Source organism: Coenobita brevimanus, chromosome 113 (assembly GCF_032717465.1).
Source record: "Coenobita brevimanus isolate Jiangsu-jjx chromosome 113, ASM3271746v2, whole genome shotgun sequence".
Classification (NCBI taxonomy): Eukaryota; Metazoa; Arthropoda; class Malacostraca; order Decapoda; family Coenobitidae; genus Coenobita; species Coenobita brevimanus.
Genome location: NC_137066.1, coordinates 5,027,579 through 5,049,847, shown reverse-complemented (window position 1 = coordinate 5,049,847; position 22,269 = coordinate 5,027,579). Strand labels below are relative to the sequence as shown.

At 41.0% G+C, this 22,269-nt stretch overlaps 1 protein-coding gene across 1 annotated transcript in view; it reads left to right on the top strand.

Annotated features, from left to right (window-relative positions):
• The window catches only part of LOC145418320 (relaxin receptor 2-like), a 207,381-nt gene extending 188,644 nt beyond the window's left edge, over positions 1 to 18,737 (top strand). Inside the window, exons 14-21 of the mRNA XM_080286760.1 lie at positions 1,282 to 1,349; positions 5,845 to 6,006; positions 8,022 to 8,167; positions 9,246 to 9,393; positions 11,121 to 11,250; positions 15,457 to 15,647; positions 18,016 to 18,171; positions 18,556 to 18,737. Coding sequence (XP_080142886.1) covers positions 1,282 to 1,349; positions 5,845 to 6,006; positions 8,022 to 8,167; positions 9,246 to 9,393; positions 11,121 to 11,250; positions 15,457 to 15,647; positions 18,016 to 18,171; positions 18,556 to 18,737 — 1,183 coding nt within the window. The remainder of the gene's footprint in view (positions 1 to 1,281; positions 1,350 to 5,844; positions 6,007 to 8,021; positions 8,168 to 9,245; positions 9,394 to 11,120; positions 11,251 to 15,456; positions 15,648 to 18,015; positions 18,172 to 18,555) is intronic.
• The last annotated feature ends 3,532 nt before the right edge of the window (positions 18,738 to 22,269 follow it).

Genomic DNA, 22,269 nt, shown 5'->3' with positions numbered 1-22,269 from the left:
TATTAATTACTTCATGAAACCAACAACATCAGTGTTACGCCGTGAACTTAAATTTGTTTAATATAAAAATTAAGTTAAATTTTTCACTGGAAAGCTCCACGTCAGGATACGCTACTTCCTGAATTTTTTTAACTCATACAATAATAACATCAACACAAGCATTCTTTATCCCACTTGATATAAATTATGTACATTTTAATTACAATGTAATTGTGATGTCAGACACAGCTGCATTTTATTATATTGTATTGTTACAATTGCAATATTAGTTCCACTCCTGACACCAGTTGTTTCGACGTTAGAGTTCGTTGATACGTCGAGAATGCCACGAGACAAGTCAGGTGGTTAATCAAAGGCAGATGAACATTGGTTTTATTCCTTGTAAGTACAGCTGAGGTACACTTGCCAAACACTGACTTGTCCCTCTCATGTTAACTCTATCCATCACTCACTACCACTCGTTCACTGGCACACTCTCACAGACTCTGGTTAAGTGCTTCGTCCTTCACTGATTACTCTTACTGTTTGACTGGCTGTCAATGATTCACTGACTGTTCACGGGCAAACAACACAACTCCGTCTGTCACCCGTAGGTAACTCACTAAAACTCCACTGTTTGGTAGTCTCTCTCTCTCTCTCTCTCTCTCTGGCTAAACCGAACTAACTCATCCGGCGAAAGGACGGTCTTTACTCTCACCCCCCCCCCCCGGCTACCCCTAATAGCGTATCCAGAATATTCCAGTAAAGAAACTTGCATTGTCCAGAGGAACAATGCTAATTTTTGAACCCAGGAGAGAACTCACGTCCACACAACAATACACCCAAATCAACAACATACAATAACAGTAATAACGAACTAATTCGTAAAGTAAGATAGAACGAAACCAAAACTAATGCCGAAATCTCCGGAATCTTCCTCACTTTCCCTGATGCACACACATGCCTAAACCTGCAACAGAACACTTAATTTCTAAAAGGTTCCAGTGTCTCTGGACACAAATACACCATCCTAAGCCTCCTGGTATAGCTGTATTGACAAAGGACCATTAACCAACACAACAAGTGCTAGTAACGGGGTTTCAGAACCATGTGGAACCATCAGCCCATCAATATTTAGGTTAAATTCTCTGCCTCTAACTGTAATAAAATATATAAGAGGTAGGCATTTACCACACTCATGCACGACCTCTTTCTGTGAGGGAAAATGTCATCATCTGTCAAGTCAACAAGAGTATGCTCCTTTTTGTTAATGAAGTAATAAAGCTGTCATCATAATTTCAGGTATTTCAAGAGATTTCGGTACTGTGGTTACCTCCTTCATGTTAAGGACTGTCGACCTAAAACTGATGGTAAGAACATATTTTTTCTTGAGCTCTCACAGCTGTGTTATTAAAATCTGAGTGTACGAAGATGTGTTAAAATTCAATTTTTTGACAAAGTCTGAAACATATGATGATGGCAGAACATGTTTGACATTTTTGGGATGCAGACTGATCACATTCAACAATTGCAATTGTTCAATAAACTGGCATACAGAACTAGGAGTTTACTTATACCTCTGGACACTTGCTTTTAATGACACAGTCATTAGGATATTTTTTAACTAACCTTGGATACCTTTAGAGCTCTCAGGATCCCATGCCTCACTTTCAGATGAATAAAATTGTGTGAAATTATAATGACGATCATGTAGGTTAATGTTAACAGTATTAACACTCAGGCATTTAGACTCAGAATTTTTTATCATTTGTTGAAGTAGAATAATAGAGCTATTCCCAGCAAGAGAGGGTTAATTATTATTCTTTCTTGTTAATGTGCAAATGTTCCCCATTAACCGAGTATCATTTTATCTATGACTTGGCAATAGGGGATTGTGAAAAGTAAGAATATAAACACTTTTAAACGACCTTATACAAGTATCTTTGACGTATTGCCATATTTCAGTGGTAAGATCCTACTTTGGGACTTAACTCCTTCAGTTTAGTGTAGCATTTTGTTTCATTATTGTTACATGTTGGTTATCTACCTAAGTGAAGCACTTCTTTTTATCAAAAGATGTCACTGGAGTTTGTATTTAATGCCATCACAACAAAATGTCTCTCTTTAACCATGTGTAATAGTTGGCTAATATCAAGGACAATATATAAAAGATATCATACTGAATGTGTTTAGTTTATTATGAAGTATAGCACTAAAATAGTAGCATGGCGTCATCACTCGCGGGTCGTGTAGCCGGCAGTGCCGCACTACTTAGGGAGTCATTAGTAGGTACAAGCCTGCGCGATTTAACTCATGCGTATTGGTACAACAGAATTCTTAAATGGTACTGCACTTATTTTCTGGAAAACCGATGTATTACTTTTATTGTTTTTTCACATCTGACAAAATCTAATGTAAAAAGGGAAAATATTAATAATGATAATGAGAAGGCGCCTATCCTGATCACCGTTTCACTCAGTAGAAAAAGGAGATATTAACAGAGCCTTGAAGAATATATATAAGTCCCAGTTTATTTAATGCTGGCTGTTGTTGAATTTGCATACAGGTTCCAAATTCGTCATCTCTGGAACTATCTTCCATACTTATTATTCCCATCAGTGTGTGACCTCGACATTAATGGACCTCTATTTCGGCTGTCAAGTTTCTAAGGAGAGGAAATGTTTATGTTGTCTTTTAATCTTGTTTTTTTTTTTTTTCATTACAAATAAATATACACATACACACACACCCCTCCCACATTCCGACTTACACACCTGCTCTCGTGAATGGTTCCAGTCGCTCTAATCAGAATTACCGATTCACACACTCATTCACAACAACCTGCATCCTTCGCTATCACACCACTCCTTTTTCACACTAAATCTGGACGACAACGTTTTCCAAACTCTCACCCAAACCCACACCTGCGTGTCAGTGCGCTTAATGCACCCATGTGCACCCACACCCACAACGGCACCCTGCGACCTTCGTCACCAAACCACCATACACGAACCACTCCCCACCAGATCTACACAGCTACTCTTTCCAGGTTCGTTACCAGAGCACCTCACAGGAGGAATCGCACCACATGGTGTTATGGTTACAGTATCCCGCATCATGATGTGGTTACAGGATACAACAAGGAAATAATTTTTGATGCAGTGTGGGTGTACCCCTTTCCTCAGCAGGTGCTTTGCGTCGGTAGCTCTACTTTCTTCACTGCGGTACACATGTAGAATTTACAATAAATCATATAAGTATGTACATAATAAAGGAGTGTACAAGAATTTGATTTTCACTTCTGATTAATTAATGTAGGAGTTTGACATGTACATATATGATGGCAGTGCAATTGTGGAGTTCTGTGGTTACAGATGCAGTGTGGTTAAGATTCCTGTCTTCCAAATGTGGTGGGGAGTGCGGGTCCAAGAGAGTTAAAAGTCTATGAGTGTGATGTTGATAACAAAGCAGGTCCGATGCAGATGCAAAACTGTGTAAGGGAACCGCGAAGAGGTTTTCTACCTATCTACACACTCATCCTTAGAGGTTTCAACCTACGCATTCCTTCCCACGACAAGCAACCTCTATGTTCACTCACGTCCTTCCAAACTCACCCTAACCCGTCTTTGTTTCATCAGGCGTGCCATCGTTCCCTCATATCCATCGAGTTCCCATCCTGTTTGTTTATTCAAACACACACACACACACACACACACACACACACACACACACACACACACACACACACACACACACACACACACACACACACATATCTAATCTCTGTCCCACATTCCTTTGGCCACATCTTGACCGTTGGAAACCCTTACTTGCACACGTCTCGCTGATCTGTCCACTTGTATGCAGTCCCTTGCCAGTCCAATGCCACATCAATGTACCCACCTCCACCCTTGCACAACTACCCTCACCTATCCACAACCACTGCCGCATCCATGTACCCACCTCCACTCTTGCACACCTACAAACACCCATCCACACACACTGTCACATCCATGTACCCACTTCTAAATATGAACACCCATTCACACCCATATCACATCCATGTACCCACGTCCACTCGTTCACATCCACCCACACTTATCAGTACCCACTGCTACATGTTTATACCCACCTCCACCCTTGCACACCTACCCACACCTATCCACACCCACTCCCACATCCATGTACCCACCTTCACCCTTGCACACCAATTACAGCTATCCACGCGTACTCCCACATCCATGTACCCACCTCCACTCTTGCACATTCACTCAGACTGCCAGTACCTACTGCCCCATCCATGTACCCAGTTCCACGTTTGCACACCCTCCCACATCTATGCTTACCCACTGGCACATCCACGTACCCACCTCCACCCTTTCATATCCACCCACACCTAGAGTCCCAGCAGAAAGAGAGATTGGACAACCGGCATGCTGGTGCAGTGAATGGACGTTTCCTGGGCATCACCCAAGCATGTATAAAGATCAGCGATCACTGCTAAATAACACCAGGCCACTTCACTGCTTTTCACACTGTATGGCGCTTTTTTGATCGTCTGTTATGCTATGTTTGCACATGTGGTGTTTTCTTAATATATACAGCTGTATATAAATGAGATTTTCCTCAGTGTATCAGCTAGGTTTATTTCGAAGCATATAAAGATCTGCGACGAGCTGCCAGATGACACTATATCAATTATCACCAGCTGTGTTTACTTAGTTTGCCCGCGTTTTTAAGTTTGATGAGGTTTTGTTCATTTTAAAAAATGTTGTTTTTCTTGATATCAATAACTGTGGTAAAGTAGTTTCCATCGGGATAGTGTTTAGGTTTACCTCCCCTTGTGGATGTGGTCCAAATACATTTAAAATAAATAAAACTTGCCTAACAAAGCCGATGACACTTACTTGCAGACCAGCTTGTTCTCTTCACCTTCATATCCCACACTTTCCTGCTTGGTGGATCATAGAAGGTCCATGAGTGTTACTGCACTCAAGTGCACCACAAGCAAACCATTAAAAGGACACACACACACAAAAAAAAAAAAACAGTAAAAGATCACAGCACCACCCATTTTTTGGCTACCAACTGTTTGGTTTGTCTATCTATCTATCTACTTCCAGACGCCATAATCCTGTAAGGGGTGGCCATTTGATTTTGAGTTATTTGTTTTACGGGAAGGGGCACTAACCCTCCACCAACCCACTTGCTGATACGTAGGGAGCACGTATGGTTTGGTTATATGGTTACCACCGAGCGTTGTAAATGGTTTCTTGGCTTACAGGAAACCATTTGGCTTGTCAGTCAATGTAAAGCCACCTGTAAAGGAAAGAAAAGCAATAAGAAGTGACAGGAAAGATGGGAGAAATAGGAAGAGAGGAGGGCAAGCACAGAAAAAGAATGATAAAGACTAAGGAAGAAGTAGGCAGCACTGCATCAAGTGAGTGGATGATGGCCGCCACCACCTACAACCTTATAATTCGGCGATTATATCGGGTGTTTACGTGTACTTTTAAGTAAAATCCATAAGTTGAGCTGCAGATTGAAATGAAAACCTTCAGTCGCTGAAATTAACAAAATATGCTACAGTTATAGCGAAATTTTATTCTTCAGCCAATCACGTATCACAGCAGGTGACGAAATGTAGCTTAAGACGAATCTTCAACCAGCCAGCACCCAGACTGTGAGGCGTTTGGACCAAAATTCCTCCATGCCGGCTGACCGATCTGTAAGCAGGTAAAAATATTGCCTGTCCAGTCTCTTTCTCTAGGGTCTCTACCCACACCAGTCCATACCACTCCCACATCCATGTACACTCCTCCACACTTGCACACCTGTCTGACACAGCTGTGGTGGTGGCTGCAGGTGTGTCGTCGTTCCAACACCTGCTGGTTGGCAAGGAGCTGCGTGTGGCGGTGTGGCTGGTGGCTCTGACAACACTGGTGGGCAACCTTACAGTGCTGGCCGGTAGGGTCTTCTCCAGGGATGACAACAAGATACTCTCCCTCTTCATACGCAGCCTGGCAGGTGAGACAAGCTGATTAACAGGAAGGAAATGACTGATGTGCAGGCATATAAATATACGTATATACATATATACTTGGATGGATAGGTGGATAGACTGACTGATTAATATATAAATTGCTATACGCATAGCTCGAGAGAGAGAGAGAGAGAGAGAGAGAGAGAGAGAGAGAGAGAGAGAGAGAGAGAGAGAGAGAGAGAGAGAGAGAGAGAGAGAGAGAGAGAGAGAGAGAGAGAGAGAGAGAGAGAGAGAGAGAGAGAGAGAGAGAGAGAGAGAGAGAGAGAATGATTCTGTATATAACAAAATAAGGGTCAATACAAAAAATGATGTAAGGGAAGTCAAGTCATATGAAAAATTTGTATCAAGAAACAAAAAAATAACAGAAGGGATCTATAAAAACACTTTGCATTACTTTTGTAATAAAGTTCATGCACCAGATGCAAAATTATATTATAAAGGACGTTATCGTTAGAATCTATTGTTAGATTTAATAATGCCATGAAATGTATGCTGTATGCGAATATCAACAACCAAATTTTGTAAACATATATTTTCTGCGCCACAGTGCAGACGACAACGGTTTGCAGCTTCACTGCATCATGTTTGTTTTCCACAACAAAGGTCACTATTCCTTTCCAGTTTGGTTGATGGCCAAAGGTTGTCAGGGTCGTTTTGTTTAGTAAGTAAGAAGGTTTATTCCTACCCCATAACTATGCCTCATCGAATTTCATGCAGTCACGACGTTGTGGTCAAGCTTTGGTTGTGACCCAGCTCCGTCCGGCCAAAACAGACGAACAATATGTAATCAACAGTCCCTTCGCTAACCCAAGGAGATATGCCATACCATATTTTTTATTCCTCTCCCCTCCCCCTGTGCGATAAAGTCTTATATGTTATGCTCAGTTGAAACCTTCAGAAGATTGTACTAAAGTTTTGACTGTCGAATTAGAGAAATTATCTACTCTCTTCATCAACTCCTTGAAGACGAAAGATCTACACTAAGCTCAGCAAACTCGCATGGAGTTAGTAAGAGAAAACAGAAAGAGTTCTGGGAGGGTTAATCTCTTCAGCCCTGGAGCCTATTATAATATTATTGTATTTGCCACTACTGGATGGTTTTATTTAGCTTAGGAGAGACGTCTTCAGTGTGGGGATTAATGAATGCTGTATCTACCCCATCATTTGAAAAAAAAAAAAAAATGTTCTTTGAAGAATAAAATCCTGTGGAAATATCAGAAAATACATAAAAATACGTAAACAAGTTAATAGTGTTAATGGCCATTTCACCAGCAAAATACTCGACCAGTCCTCTTGTCCGGTCCATTTTATCCCCTGATCCGCCTCTTTTGATTCCTGTCAATATATCCCATGTGGGCTTCTAACCGAGTAAACATCCCAGATTTTTTAGACAGCCGTATCATTGTATCCAGTAAAAAAAAAAGGGGGGGGGGGTAAGAAGTGTTGACGTGTGAGGGTGTGTGGCACAGAGGAGGACTACAGTGCCTCACAGGAGATGAGAGAGAAAAAGCTACACAGTCCTTTGACAGTAACAACCAGCCACATGTATTACGCTTCAAGGCGTGGGGTTATGAAGCTGTGGCTGTTGTGGTTGTTATTATCCCGTTCAGTGCAGTGATGTGTTCTCATATTGGAGAGTTTTAAAGGTCTCTCCATAGCCAAGTAAAACCGATTGGAGGTGGCAAGAACAAAATCGGTTATATGCCATCGGGGTCAAGGCACTGAAGGTAGAAGACGAGAAGCCTACACCCTTTGTGTCATTAACTGTATGACGTTAGTGATCGAACATTTCATTTTATTTACCAGGCTATTCAAATGAGAAATTTTGGTAGGCAGAGAGTTAAAACGGTCTTCATTAGCACTTTTCAGTGCTAAGGGCTCCCACAAGTGTGTTACTCAGGTTAAAACCAGGTAATTTTATATATTCTATTTACTTTATCCTCTGCTACCTCCAGTACGGTGGTTTGACCCTGGTATATTGGTGTCTCTGCTTCCCCAGTTGCCGACCTGCTGACTGGGTTGTACCTGATGGTGGTGGCGGTGAAGGATGTGCAGTTCCGGTCAGAGTACAGCCAGCACGCCTACTACTGGATGCGGTCGTGGCAGTGCACCCTTACCGGTATCCTGGCCATGATATCAGCAGAGGTTAGTTAAGTTAGGTTAGGATAAGACAGGTTAGATTAGGGTAAGATAAGATAAGTCAGGTCAGGGTAAGATTGGATAGGCTAGGTTAGGGAAATTAAGATGGGAAAGGTTAGGGTAAGATAACATAGGTTAGGTTAGGATAGTTTAGATCATGTCATGTTAGGTCCCTAATAATGGATAGTGTTGTGGCAGTGCACACTTACTGGCAGCCTATTACGTCAGACAAAGTAGGATTTGGCGAAGCTTCTTTAACTAAGTAAGCTAAGTTTGGGTCGGACACGGAGGTTCTCCTACTCATTCATCAAAACTGACCCTAATATCAAATCTTACCATATCAATTCCGAATCCACTGTACAGACAGATATACGGTTGATCAGAGCTCACAGGCTGGAGCAGGGAACAGTTCGATGACTCTGTTAATCTGCTTTTAATATTCTTCCACATGGACTACTGATACGTGCTGATTGACACAGCTCTGGCAATTATTGAATATGTAAAGTGTATATAATATTAAGGTGGCGACATTTGAAAATATATGACACCTAAGAACACTGCTAGGCGTCTGGGCACAGACTGTTAACTCTATACTCATATATGAACACAGAAAACTTGTGCTTCTACCAGACCAGCACAAGTATTTCATTTTATTTGAATTAACATTTTACCTTTGGAACTCAGTTTACGTTTCTTGGTCACCGTCGCTTTGCATGAGAATACGGACTAAAACCTAAGATTTCACTTGACATCCGTCAGGAAAATGTTAATTGTCTTTTGCACAATACTCCACTTGGCGGGTTCATCCTCTGGACTAGGTTACTGTAGTCCAGAATAATAATAAGCTAGGACATTGACCTACTCCCTTTGTGGTGTTTTCGGTACTTCCATGATAGAAAACTCTGAAGCTCGAAGTTTAACACATTAGTCACAGTGCTTTCCGACGCAAGAGCTCTACCACCACATCTCCAGATGTTTAACGTATCATCAGCTGATATAAAATGTTAATAATAATATGGCTTGAGTATCGACAAAATACCACCATAACAAAATCTAGTACATGTGATGCTAATCTTTGTGGCAGGTGTCTCTGTTGCTGCTGTCGTTCATGTCTGTGGAGCGCTGGCTGTGCATCACGTGGCCCCTGCGAGCCCCTAAGCTGTCCCTGGATGGCGCTAAGGTGGCACTGGCTTGTATCTGGGCGACTGGCATCACACTAGCTATCGCGCCAGGTAAGCTTCTTGCATTGTATTTCGGATTTCCATGATCACTCCAATTATATTGATCTTTGAGGTGACTGCTCAAAGTGCATTGCTTAGATATAGCCTTCATCAACACAATTACCAACAAATATCCTTCCAAAGTTCCATCTGGGTAAGTGGAATCTTACTATGCATTGCACCAGGTATATTTCATTTCAAACCTCAAAATATTGTTGTACTGTCCTTGCTAATAGCACATGAAATTATGCTATATCGTAAACTACTGTACCTTTCTAATTAATTTGCTCATGGTCTGCAAGGGCTGATATAAAAGCTCTGATGAGGGTTTTATCGGTGGCCATTGATTAACTCCGTTGGTTGTTGTTCATCAGCCAATTTCCTACGTGCCATATATTACCAAACAACACGATACTACGTGCTGGTTCACCATATAAATGACAAAATTAAAGTTACGTGTCCTGCCCGCCGTCGATTTCCCACAGCACTTGGGCAGATGTTGTTGGCACAGTATCATCAATCAAGGTTGTAAGTTAGGGTCATGGAAGTTGATTTATGCCCACAGAACTTCTCCCAAGATTAAATGATGTTAATACAGCTTTACACTTGGAAGTTATAAAAATATGATGAGCCAGTACGACTCATTCGACGCAAAAAATAAGATGGTGGGTGGCTGCTTCACCATGGCAGTTTGGTCAGCCAAACAGCACTGTTACCCAGCAGATTTTGACTCAAGAAAAAAAAACCAATGTTAATGTATCCTACTGCCACATGCTTCATCTGACTTAACAAATTGCGATTGTTGGTTGTTCCCCAAATGAATTTCGGATAAAAGGGCATCATTTTGATAGACCGAATATATCCAGTCTGAAATGATGAACGTTCTGAAGAACAACAAGAAAGAAAAGCTCTAGCAATGCTTCCATTAACGGCAGGCTCGCTGGATCAAGTGTGTGGATGTAGGTAATGAACTTTCTGTAGGAGATAACTGAGGCATGTGTAAAATGTTAATTAACACTGAGTTGGCCAACTATAAGCAAAACATTTTTTACAGAGCTCACACCGTTTTCCCTGATCCCTTCCTTCCATCCGACTTCTTGGCAAACCCCCAAATGTCTTGTTGCTATCCTTATCAATTACTGATGCAGTTCTCTAGCATCCGAATTTGTCATTCATGGCCTGATTTAAATCTAAGTGCAGTTGTCATTTGTAAAGCTATATATTCTTGACAAAAAATTTAATCACCGAGGATTCAGTGTTTGATGTATTAGTGTCTATTGAGCTTGGTAAAACCACTCGACGATTGCCAGACAAAAAAAAAATAAAGTACTAACTTCCAAGTTAGTGGATAATACAAACATACATTTCAATAGTTACGGACATTACTGGTGTCCTACGTTTCTCGTGAGCTTAGCAAAGTCGTCTGACGTTAACCACAATAAAATACAAAATAGGTTATTCTCAGCCAGTGATTTAAAAAAAAGTTTCTTCTTCCCACTCTGTCTGATAAAAAGCTTTGATCTTCCAAACTTTCCAGTACAAAAAGTTTTCTTGAATAAATTTTTTCACTATTCAGTGTTGAAATACGAAAAACGCGAAGGCTAGTTATATCACCATTGTCATCTCTCTCTCTCTCTCTCTCTCTCTCTCTCTCTCTCTCAGTGGTAAACCATCACAGCCGTCAAGGGTTCTACATCACCAACGGCCTATGCTTCATACCTCCTCCCTCTCTCCCCCAGTGGCATACTATCACAGCCGTCAAGGGTTCTACGGCACCAATGGCCTGTGCTTCCCCCTTCACCTGGACGACCCATGGGTACCTGGATGGCTGTACTCGGCATTCATCTTCGTTGGCATCAACCAAATCGGGTCAGTGGTAGTTTTAATCAAGTAAATTTACCACTCGTTTTTCGGCTGAATGAAATCGTTCATTTAGACTTTCAGTACATTCAAGTTTCTTCAAAGAGATAAAAGGTGAGGCTATCCGCTTTTGCTGCTTTCTTTTTTTTCCCAAAACATTCCTCTTATGCTGTGGAATGCAAGAGTATTGGCCAGATGTAAGTGAACGAGTGCGTCTCGTTTTACAAAACAGTGATATCAACACGAGCTCGAACAGCAGTTCAGGGGACTTGGGATATGATGGGCACGAGTCAGTGGAACTTTATTATTGCTCTTCAGATTGTCTAATTGATGCGAAAGTTGATAAATGATCATGACAATAATGCTTGAACTATTGTGTTCTCGGCCACTGAATATCCTTCAAGGAAAAAGTTTTGTGCAGTATCTCTGAATTGTGAAGTAAACACAAAGTAGCATTAACATAGCATTTACATTACTATCTATCTATCTATAGCCCGACGCCCTAATCCCTCAAAGGGTGGCTGCAGATAAAACGCCTCGAAGTCGGTCTGTCACCCACCATTTGACTACCCTCCCCCCAACTCACTCTCCCCTCCATCATATACCTCTCAACTCCATCCCTCCACTTCATCCTCGGTCTACTCCTCCCTCTCCCTCCCTCCACCTCACCTACATACACCCTCTTAGTCTTTCATTCTCCATTCTCTCCACATGTCCAAACCACCTCAGTGTATTTCTCTTTATCTTCTCAACCACATCCACATCCACTCCACAACGTTCTTTCACTTCTTCATTCGTCAACCTGTCCCTCCATGTCACTCCACACGCTCCTCTCAGTAACTCATTTCCACTGCTCTCACTCTTGACTTGTTCCCCTCTTGCAAGGTCCACGCATCGCTTCCATATGTTAGGGTAGGGATCACAATACTGTCATGCAGTGACTTCTTAACTTCCATAATCACCTCCCTGTTTCTCCTCACTACTTTCAATGAACCAACAACCTTCCTTCCCTGCTATACCCTTTCACGCACTTCATCCCCCAACGTTCCATCCTACTCATCACACTACCCAAGTACTTGAATGCATTCACATTTTCCATTTCCTCACCATCCAACCTCACTGTACATTTTGTGACTTCATTCCTCTCAAACACCATAACTTTAGTCTTGTTTACATTAACTTTCAGATTCCTCTTCCTACACACTGTCCCAAATTCATTCACCAAACCTTTCAACTCCCACTCATCTTCACTCAACAATACTGTGTCATCAGCAAACAGCAACACTTTACCTTGTGCAATTACCAAGGTCTGTTGAACAATGTAAATGGGTTAATTGTCAGACCCTCCAAATGGTCAAACTTTAAAACGTCCTTGTCACTGAGTTGCTGAGTGACTGATTTAATGTGATACTAAGGAATTAGTTATGTTATGTTAGCTAGCCTGGTGCCCAGCTTGCTTATGTTGTTATCTTGTAGGACTCGTTGTTTGTTGCAAGTCTGTAGATTAGGTAAACATTGAAACTTTGAGGATTCAGTGTTTACCATATGAGAATGTGTAGAAAAGCTTGAAATATGATTGCTATATTTTGGAAGGGGTTTAACATCCATTAGTGTTGCTCTAGGATGTGCGACTTGCAGGATGTTTAGGTATATCTGAAAATTTGGCATAGGATTGGAAAGGTTTGGTTAGTTTGGGAAATCTGAACAGATATGAGTTTACAATTTGGTAGTACAGTTCCGTCATGAATTTGTAAATAAATCTTAGGGGAAAATTGATGCAATGTAACAATTGTTAGGAGTGGATGGTAGATGGATCAAAAGGTAGGTTGGCAAATGGGGTGGGGAACATCAGAATACTTTTAGGTAAAAGTATGGAAGGAAACACAGGTTGTCAGATGGGTTAATGGGAAATTGCAAAAGCATTTAGATGGGAAGACAGATAAACAGATCAGGTAGATGGATGGATCAATTAGTGGATGGATTAGATGCCTGGATGTATGGATGCTGATGGCACCCACCAACTCTATGGCGATAGGAAAGGAAGTGCTAAGCATTACTGGAATGCCTTTTAATGCCACCTCCCACCTTTAGTGGAGGAGGTATTAGGTGATTGGTCTGTCCGTGCGTGCGTGTGTGAGTCCGTGCATGTGTAACACTATTGTGGGTGCTACTTTTCCTGAACCCATTGACGGATTTCGACCGAACTTTTGTCAGTGATACAGTAGGAAAGGACGATGATCTAATTAGGTCGGCAAGGTCAAGGGGTCAAAGGTCAGGGGCATTCAACTTAGTTTATCATTGTCGGTGAGGTATCTCCTGACCCTGTCAACGAATTTTGACCAAACTTTTGTCAGTGATACAGGATGAAGGAACGATGAACTGATTCGGTCGGCAAGGTCAATGGATCACAGGTTATGGTCATGGGGTGTGAGCGTCTCCCGAATCCCTTGACGGATTTCGGCCAAACGTTTGTCAGTGATACAGAATGAAGGGATTATGAACTGATTAGGTCAGCAAGGTCAAGAGGTCAAAGGTTAAGGTCCTGGGCATGGGAACCATACCTCCTGAACCTCTTGATGGATTTCGACTAAATTTTGTCAGTGACACAGTATGAAGGGAAGGTGAACAGATTAGATCAGCAAGGTCATGTGGTCATATGTCACAGTTACATGGAGTCGACTTAGTTTATCTTTAGTTTCATTTTAACCCACAATGAGGCCTGTCATTGAGACTGTATGGTGAGTCCGTGTGCAAGGCTTGGCGGAGGCATTCTGATTGATGCTTTGCGTCGACAGCTTAAGGTGCAAGCTCTCGGCACTTCATTTTATGTTTGTGTTCCTTTCTTTGTCGTGAGTCTGAGGGTAAACTGAATACTTATTATTGTACCCTTGTATTTTTAAAGTACACCTTATTACTGAGGATTCAGCAGGAAACAGCGTGACTGTTACGGATATTATATGTTATAGAAGATGCAGGTGCTACGCGTGAATCACCAGCCGAGTTTGGTTTAATTCAGTATAATAAAGTAAATTAGTCACCATTTTGCACACTTAGTTATGGTGCCCCATGGAAATAAAAATAAATATGCTTCATTCTCTTTTTACTGTTGTACTGAAAAGTATAAAATTATCTTGTAATGCTCAGTTTCTGTCGATCAGTTTGACGCCACAATCCCCGGGATTCCAGTTATTTTCACACATTCTGTATTTAGTATCTCTCTCCTTCCCTTGTTTATTCCCCTCTCTTCGCTGGTCTTCTACACCGCCTTTTTCCTCTCTTACCCGTCTTTTTGTACTCTCTTATTCCTCTCTTCCTTGTTCCTTCTTGCCTGTTTGTCTCTCTTGCACCCATAAAGCCTACACCCTTCTTTTCCTTACCTTGCAAATATCATCCAGATTTTTGTTTACTGATTGTTATTCTTCTTTGTTTCTCTAATGACGGTAATATCATTAAATCTTTTACAGAGCTGTTCCAAAGCTTTTTCTCTCTCTCTCTCTCTCTCTCTCTCTCTCTCTCTCTCTCTCTCTGTCCTATCTCTGTCTGTCTGTCTGTCTGTCTGTCTCTCTCTCTCTCTCTCTCTCTCTCTCCATGTCGTATATTGGCCAAAGCCGTATCTCCTTTTCTTTTTCCTTTCATGGATGTGGTAGTCCTGATGTCTTATATAGGGGTGTTCTGACGCGTTCGTCGAAGCAGAGTCAACACACGCATCTGATTGATTCAAGTCTCATGCCTGTCTGTTAACTTGATATGGCCGTGTTAGGAGTTGCAACCATTTTTGACATATTGTTGACACTCACACTTACCTTGGCCTTGTTACTAACTTGCTTATTATTGTTTCTGACCATATTCAAGGCGGCATTAAAAAAAAAAAAAAATCGTAGAAATTTTTTCTTAACGATATATTTTGCCTAATATATTTTAATGTTTTAATATCGGGAATATTTACACCAATTCCGTAAGAGAATATAGAGATTTTCTGTGCAAAATAAATCTCTAAAGAATTCTTTTTAGAAAATTTCCGAAGCATACAAAAAACGACCTTCCAAGTTCCGAGAGTTACAGCTATCATTAGCAGCTTGCACTCCTAACACTTGGTCTGTTTTGCTCTCAGTGTGGCGGTAATCCTTATGTCGGTAACGGGGACGTTGTGCTGCATCTGTCATACCAGAGCTAACACACCACTCCCTGTAACACCTTCATTTCTCTTCCTGTCAGTGTGGTGGTAATCCTCACGTCGTATACGGGGATGTTCTGCAGCATCCGTCGTACCAGAGCCAACACACCACTCTCTCTGGGGGACCGAGAGTTTGCCATGCGCTTCTTCTTCATCGTCTTCACTGACTGCCTCTGCTGGACCCCCATCATCATCTTACGCATCATGGCACTTGCAGAGATCGATATTAAGCGTAAGTTACTCCTTGATTATTCTGATCGTTTGGTCCTCTGTTACAGCTTCAGATACATCTTTAGTTACATCATCAGTGACAATCTTACTTACACATTCAGTTACAACCTTACTGATACCCTTAGTTACATCAGTTACGTCCCCAGCTAGAAAATACTAAGAGAACGCACACCCCCGACAATGCCATTGCAGGATCCGGATCCAAATCCTGGTCCGTCCCCATATTTAGTAAGTTATTTCTTGGCCAGTGGCCCAACCTTCCAGAAAATTTCATTGAAATTCATTGGGATCATTTGGAGATATCGTGTGGACAAACTGACAAACAAACGAACATAGGTGAATACATAACTTGCTCCAACTTCGTTGAAGGAGGTAACTACAGACAATGCAAAGAGTAACTTTTCTTTTTCTGTCACACACGCATCAAACTGTCATCTTTCAGCTGAATATCCCATGCAACGGTGACTGTTACTTTTACATGTTTTTTTTTTTACTAACTTCTTTACATCACTTTTAATCAATGTTAATCATATTTTCTTGTGATGAAATGGAAAATGTGAGTACATTTCAGTACTTGGGTAGTGTGAGGAGCAACAATGGAAGTTTAGAGGATGAAGTACTTGAAAGCGTTCAATAAGGGAAACAAAGTTGCCAGTGCGTTGAAAGCAGTGATAAGAAATAAGAAAGTCAACATGGAAGTTAAAAAGTGGCTGCATGATAGTACTGTGATACTAACTCTAACGTATGGACGCGAAGCTTGCAAATAGTTGGAAAGACATTAGTCACGAAAGAGAGCAGTGGAAATGAGTTATCTGAGAGGAGCATGTGGAATTACATGAAGAGACAGACTGACAAATGAGGAACTGAAGGGGCATTTTGGTGTCAATATGCATGTGACAGAAAGCTTTAGGAGAAATACACTGAGGTGATTAGGCCATTGTGGAGATAATGGAGAATGAGATACAAACAAGGAGACTGTATGTGAAATGGAGGGGTGGTGAGGGTGGGGGAAACCGAGGATGAGATGGAGGGATGGAGAGGAGAGGTAAATGAGAGAGGGGTGTGTACGTTAGGGGGAGGGCAGCGTAATGGCAAAGGACAGGGCGACATGGAGGCGATTTGTTTGTGGCCACCCCTTATCGGATTATGGCACTTGGCTATAGATAGATGGATGGTGTAATAGAGTGTTAATCATATCTTCTCGAGTAATTCTTAATTTATTTGCCTCAAACTTTTCAAGAATATCAAGATTCCGGCATATTATTATTGCTTACACACTGCATATTATTGGAACCTAATCATCATTGCTTTAATCAGTAAGTCACTTCGATCCTATAGCTTATTATTTTTGACGAGATCTCTTGTTGTGAAGAGGTAAATGATAGTTATATACAACCTCATAAATTTTCTCCTAAAATATTTAAAACTGTCTGGGATAGCAAGAATAAAATTAAATATCATTGCGTTAAGAGGGCTATAATTTTTACAATCCACCTGCAGTCAAATTACACTTCTGTTATGACCATGACCCTTCCTTTCATTCTTCCTTACATCAGCCGATCAGTTCATCTAGGTCTCTTTTCTTCCCATTCCACATATTTCTGTATATCTGTTTTCTGACACCTCAATCCCAGATGTGGTGATTACTAATATATTGCCTCCATTTCACCATGTTTTCTGTCATCAGACCGTCTTCCCTCAACTCTTAGCACCTTTATGCACATACCTCTTCATCCCATCACTCCGCCTCATACACACTCTCTTCCCTCCTGTCACCTCCACCTCACCCACATACTCTCACCAAGTCAACTCACATAAGTTTTAAACAAACAAAAATATCTCACTAGCACTCTTACATCCACAAAAGACTTGTGGGTCACCCCTACGTTATTTACAACGATAAATTAACCCTCCAGTTCGATATCGTATTTTCTGTTCCATTCCCGGGGTTCTTTGACGAATTAATTTAAATTAGGACAAACTTTTCTTTCAGGAATGGTTCAATATAATTGTTATTCACTGCAAAATATTTAAATTAACAGAATAAAGGTTTCAGGATGTCGCAACATCAGTGAATAAAATGCGTCACCTGCTTAAAGGTGAGGGCTCCTTCCAGAGCTAAATAATCTGGTGAAAGGAAAATTAATGTAAAGGCGTTATCGTATTGGAAGGGTTAATAATCACAATCACATGTTCCTAACGCCCAGCATGACCACTGATCCACCTTCTTGTCTGGCCATCCACCAGGCCTTCCTCTCCGCGAGATCTATAGAGCAATGTTCTGCCTGGGTTTGTCTCATCTGAACTAAATCATTTGGCGTTAACTTGAATAAATATTTCCAAGTGCAGCCTTTCTTCACTCCCGCCAGCCGACCTGTACGCGTACGTGGTGGTGGTTCTGCTGCCCATCAACTCAGCACTTAACCCCTTCCTGTACACCTTCACCACCACCAAGTTCCGGTCTCAGCTACGCCGTTTTCTGAGAGGCCGGGGAGTGTGCATATGGCCCCCCAGGAGAGACTCAGGTAGGGACGCCTTTATGAACATCATGCAAAAAAATTAATTTTTGAGAATGACGAAAGAGAAAATAAGCCAGTTTATGATAATTCCTGAGGCTAATGGAAAACACAAAACGTGTTTGCCTTCTCTCTATTCTTGCCTCCTGAACAATGTAAAGTGGGATGCAGGCTAATCAAATCAACCAACCATTGACGTTTTATAAATATACGTCAAAAATTTCGGACTTCCCTTTTCCTAAGCAAAATGTAGCGTCAAATATAATTATTTCAAGCTACAGTTCCTTTTTCCTATTCTACAAATTTCAGCTTGGTTCTCAGCGCCATTTCTCCCTCTCCTTTCCTCTTCTTTCACACTATGTTTTCATTCACCGATTCATCCTTTCTTCCCAGCAGACTCAGAATTTACGAGGTCATCATTCTTCCGAAGTGCCACATCTCGACTCACCAACGGGCGAGACTTCCTGCCACACCGCAACGGCGCAAATCACACCGTCGACGACTGCACCGTTGTAGAGGTGTCCAGGGCGTCCATCACCAAGGACGACCCCAGCAAAGCAGAGACCAAAGTATAGAGTGGAGGCCAACTGAAACGTTTGATGAACCAACTGATGCATCTTTTGAAACAGTTATGAATCTCAGTGCAAGTGTGATGACCAAACTGTAGAGTGGTTTCTTATGGAAGTTTCTCACTGGCAAAGTGGAGACTGAAGTGTACAGTAGAATGGATGCCAGTTAAGACCTCTCATGTGGAAAGGGAAAATCTACTTGAGTCCTCTCTATGACTAAGTTGTGGTGCGGATGTGAACTTAAATTATAAGCAAAGTCTTAATGATGCAGGGAAAAATGTAGAAGGTATATTTTAAAGCCTATCTAAACAGAAAATATGCTAACTCCTGGAAAATGAGAGGAAAGACTGAGAGTAAGCTGAAGATTGGACAGGAAATGTGAAAATTACTATGCTGATCATCATCAGTGTTACCTACGTTGATGATTGATGTAGATACGACATGTCCAAAGAGAATGAGATCGGCTAGAAGAAAGACGACTGGGAAACTGATGATGTTGGTATACATCAGTCCTTTATGTGCTGCGTACGGAAGGACTGTAATGTTGAACGTTTGTCGCTCTCAGACCATCACTACGAGTAACTTGAATAACCAGCTTCACTGACGTATACCAAATGCAACAATGAGATTAGAATGAGGGAAGCCAAAAGCAACCGTCAGCAAGAACTGCCACTTAAGTCTTTGCCTGATAGAGCGAGGTTAGTAAGACAAGAATGTCGGCACCTCCTTCCTTTTCATGTATGGAAATGGATTAAAAATAAAAATTTACTCGTTCATAAAATGAGGGAATGTATTAAAGCAAAAGAGGACAGACACCAAAATTCCTGGTGGCTTCAATATTATAATATTGGAATTGAATGAATGGGGAATAGGGTGGTGTATAAAAAGAAATCGGACAGTATGTATTATAATTAAAAATGACAGATAAAAATGGGCAAAAATTAATTATATCAGTAACAAAAAGATTACACACAAAAAAGGATCTTTTTCTCTTTGTACTGGACTGGAGGTACCAAGAAATACAGAGGAAAATGAAAAGGCGTGAGAAAAGGAAACAAAAAGTATCGTGTTAAAAATTTCAGGAAAAATGGACAAACGGCGAATGAGAACACAAGATTAGAGCCCAGAAGAAACCTCTGTAACAAGCAGGTACATTGGATGACAAAGAAAATAAGTAAGATACGAAACGAAAGAGAATTTGAAATGTAAGAACCATGAATAACATTTAAATTAATAAACGGTTCAGGACATGAGATGGGATGAGAAGATCAAAAGTACGATATGTAACAAAAAGGGAATGCAGCAAGAAGAAAAGGAAAAATTGGCTTACATGAAATATTATATTCGCAGGATAATGTATATGAAGGGAAAACTATTAAAAATAAATATGCTTCAACGGTGAAAAGTAATGAAAAATACTGCAGGATGCTGTGTGTTTTGGAAAAATAAAGTTACTGCAGGGTAAGCCATTCTCTGTCCACCGTGAGGAAGAAAATGTTCCATGAAATGAAAAAAATAATATGAAAATATTGCAACATCTGTTTCAATAAAACATAACAGTTCCTTCTACATACTTGCCTTTTTCTGGCGTTGTTGTCGTTAGCCCCTTCAGTTTCATTATTTATTTGCCCGATCCTCTCAGGGGCCAGGCTAGAAACACCTTTGTCACTGAGGACCTGACTGGTTCCCTGGCTTATTAAATGGTCCCTTTGCAACCCCTTCAGAGTCTTCATGATCTTTACAACAGCCTCCTGTTAGGCAGCTGCAGTGACAGAAAAAGCTCGTCTCTGAATTGCATTGGTTTATCCCTTCAGTCCAATGACACATTTTTGTTTCTTGCTACCTTCACACTTTTTTTTCTTAGATGAGAACGTTCTCTAACTGGAGAGGTTAGATATTGTGTAACATTAATTATTCATTTAACTAGGAGAGATCCATCTCAAAAATCGGTAAACTCATTTGAAGGAATCAAAAATAAAATACAAAAATAAAGAAAATATAAATAATCAGAGTGGAGGAGTTAGACAAACAGTTTGTAACTTCCTGCTTGCACACATCATTTTCAGATTATAATACTGTTGCCTGTAGATGAATTTTTTTAGCACTGGCTACATCTTCCCAACTGGAGAGGTTAGGTATAGCATCATGTACTTCCTTCTCTACAACAATTCTCCCTGAATCTGAAGGAAACACTTTGGTCACTGCCTTATTACAAACAAAAGGTCGTCATTTGACTAAAAGCAGTTTAAAACTGCACTATTCAGTATTCAGGCTTTTTTATGCTACCGACAGACGATGTACGTCAACTTTACAAAGGATTTATTGCAGTGATGGGGTTGATGAAGGCTGTATCTAACCCCTACAAATAAAAAAGTCTATCCTAGAATCAGTGTCGTCTGGAGACGGCAGGAAAACAAATAAAATATTCTTGTATTAAACAAGTCAACCTTTTCACCTCCAAGTAGCTTCTACTAAGCTTAATACAGTAGTAGTAGTAGTAGTAGTAGTAGTAGTAGTTGTTGTTGTTGTTGCCTAGGCAGTCTGGCCGAACAGCTCCGAGTCCCTAAGGAAGGCCACCGCCGAGACCGAGTTTTCCCACAGAGCTGTTGGAAGTAAGCAAGAATGGAATTAAGACTATATTTTTGGTCTGTTTGCACCACCCACGACTACTGGCACTACTAGGCTGTACTACTTATTCCTAATTCTAGAAGCTATCTGTTCTACAGTATACTGAATAAAGCACATGGTGGAACAAAGTGAAAAACGACGTCCTTAGACTCCTGTGAGTCACTCTCAGCTGAAATACACGGTCTGGCAGTAGCTGGTATATAATATCTGATTTGTCAAAACATGTGAGGGTTAGTGGCATCAACATTATTTCACATGTTGCAGTGACCTAGTCTCAGGGAATACTATCGTCTTGCGTTAAGTGGAAACAAGCAAGCGTTATCCCATCGGCGAGATAGTGGCATCAGTATTAACACTTGAAGGCTCCTATGAGGCTATGACCCAGTAACAGCTGAACAGAATATGCCTTCAGAATACTAGTATGGTTCTAATCATGAGAAGGGTCATGTCACACCAGAATAAAGAGGATGGTTGTTGATTTCAATATGTCGTGAAAAAGAGAATGTATACCCACTGATTGAGATGGTGGTTATTGTGAGGATACAACAGTTTCAGACCTACCTGGACCCACTTTTGGTGAGGTAAGTTAAGCGAATATTTGCAATAATCACGATTTCTTTGCCAGTATAATTATTGGAATTTCCTAAGCTGTACCCTCAGCAATAATGGACTATTTTTGAAAAAAAAAAAAAAAATGTAGCCTCTATTCCTTCACCTTACCTGAAAGAAAACAAAAGAAAGAATTATGTTCCCTTCAGTTCCAGGACGTGATCTATAATATTAAATCTGTTGTGACGCTGTGTGTGTTGGGGGAGCGGGACTTGCTGAGTCAATGTGCTGCTATCGAAACAGACTAATTTGGGCGTGTGGGGGGGTGGGTCGATGAAGGAAAACAGGTAAACTGGAGCAG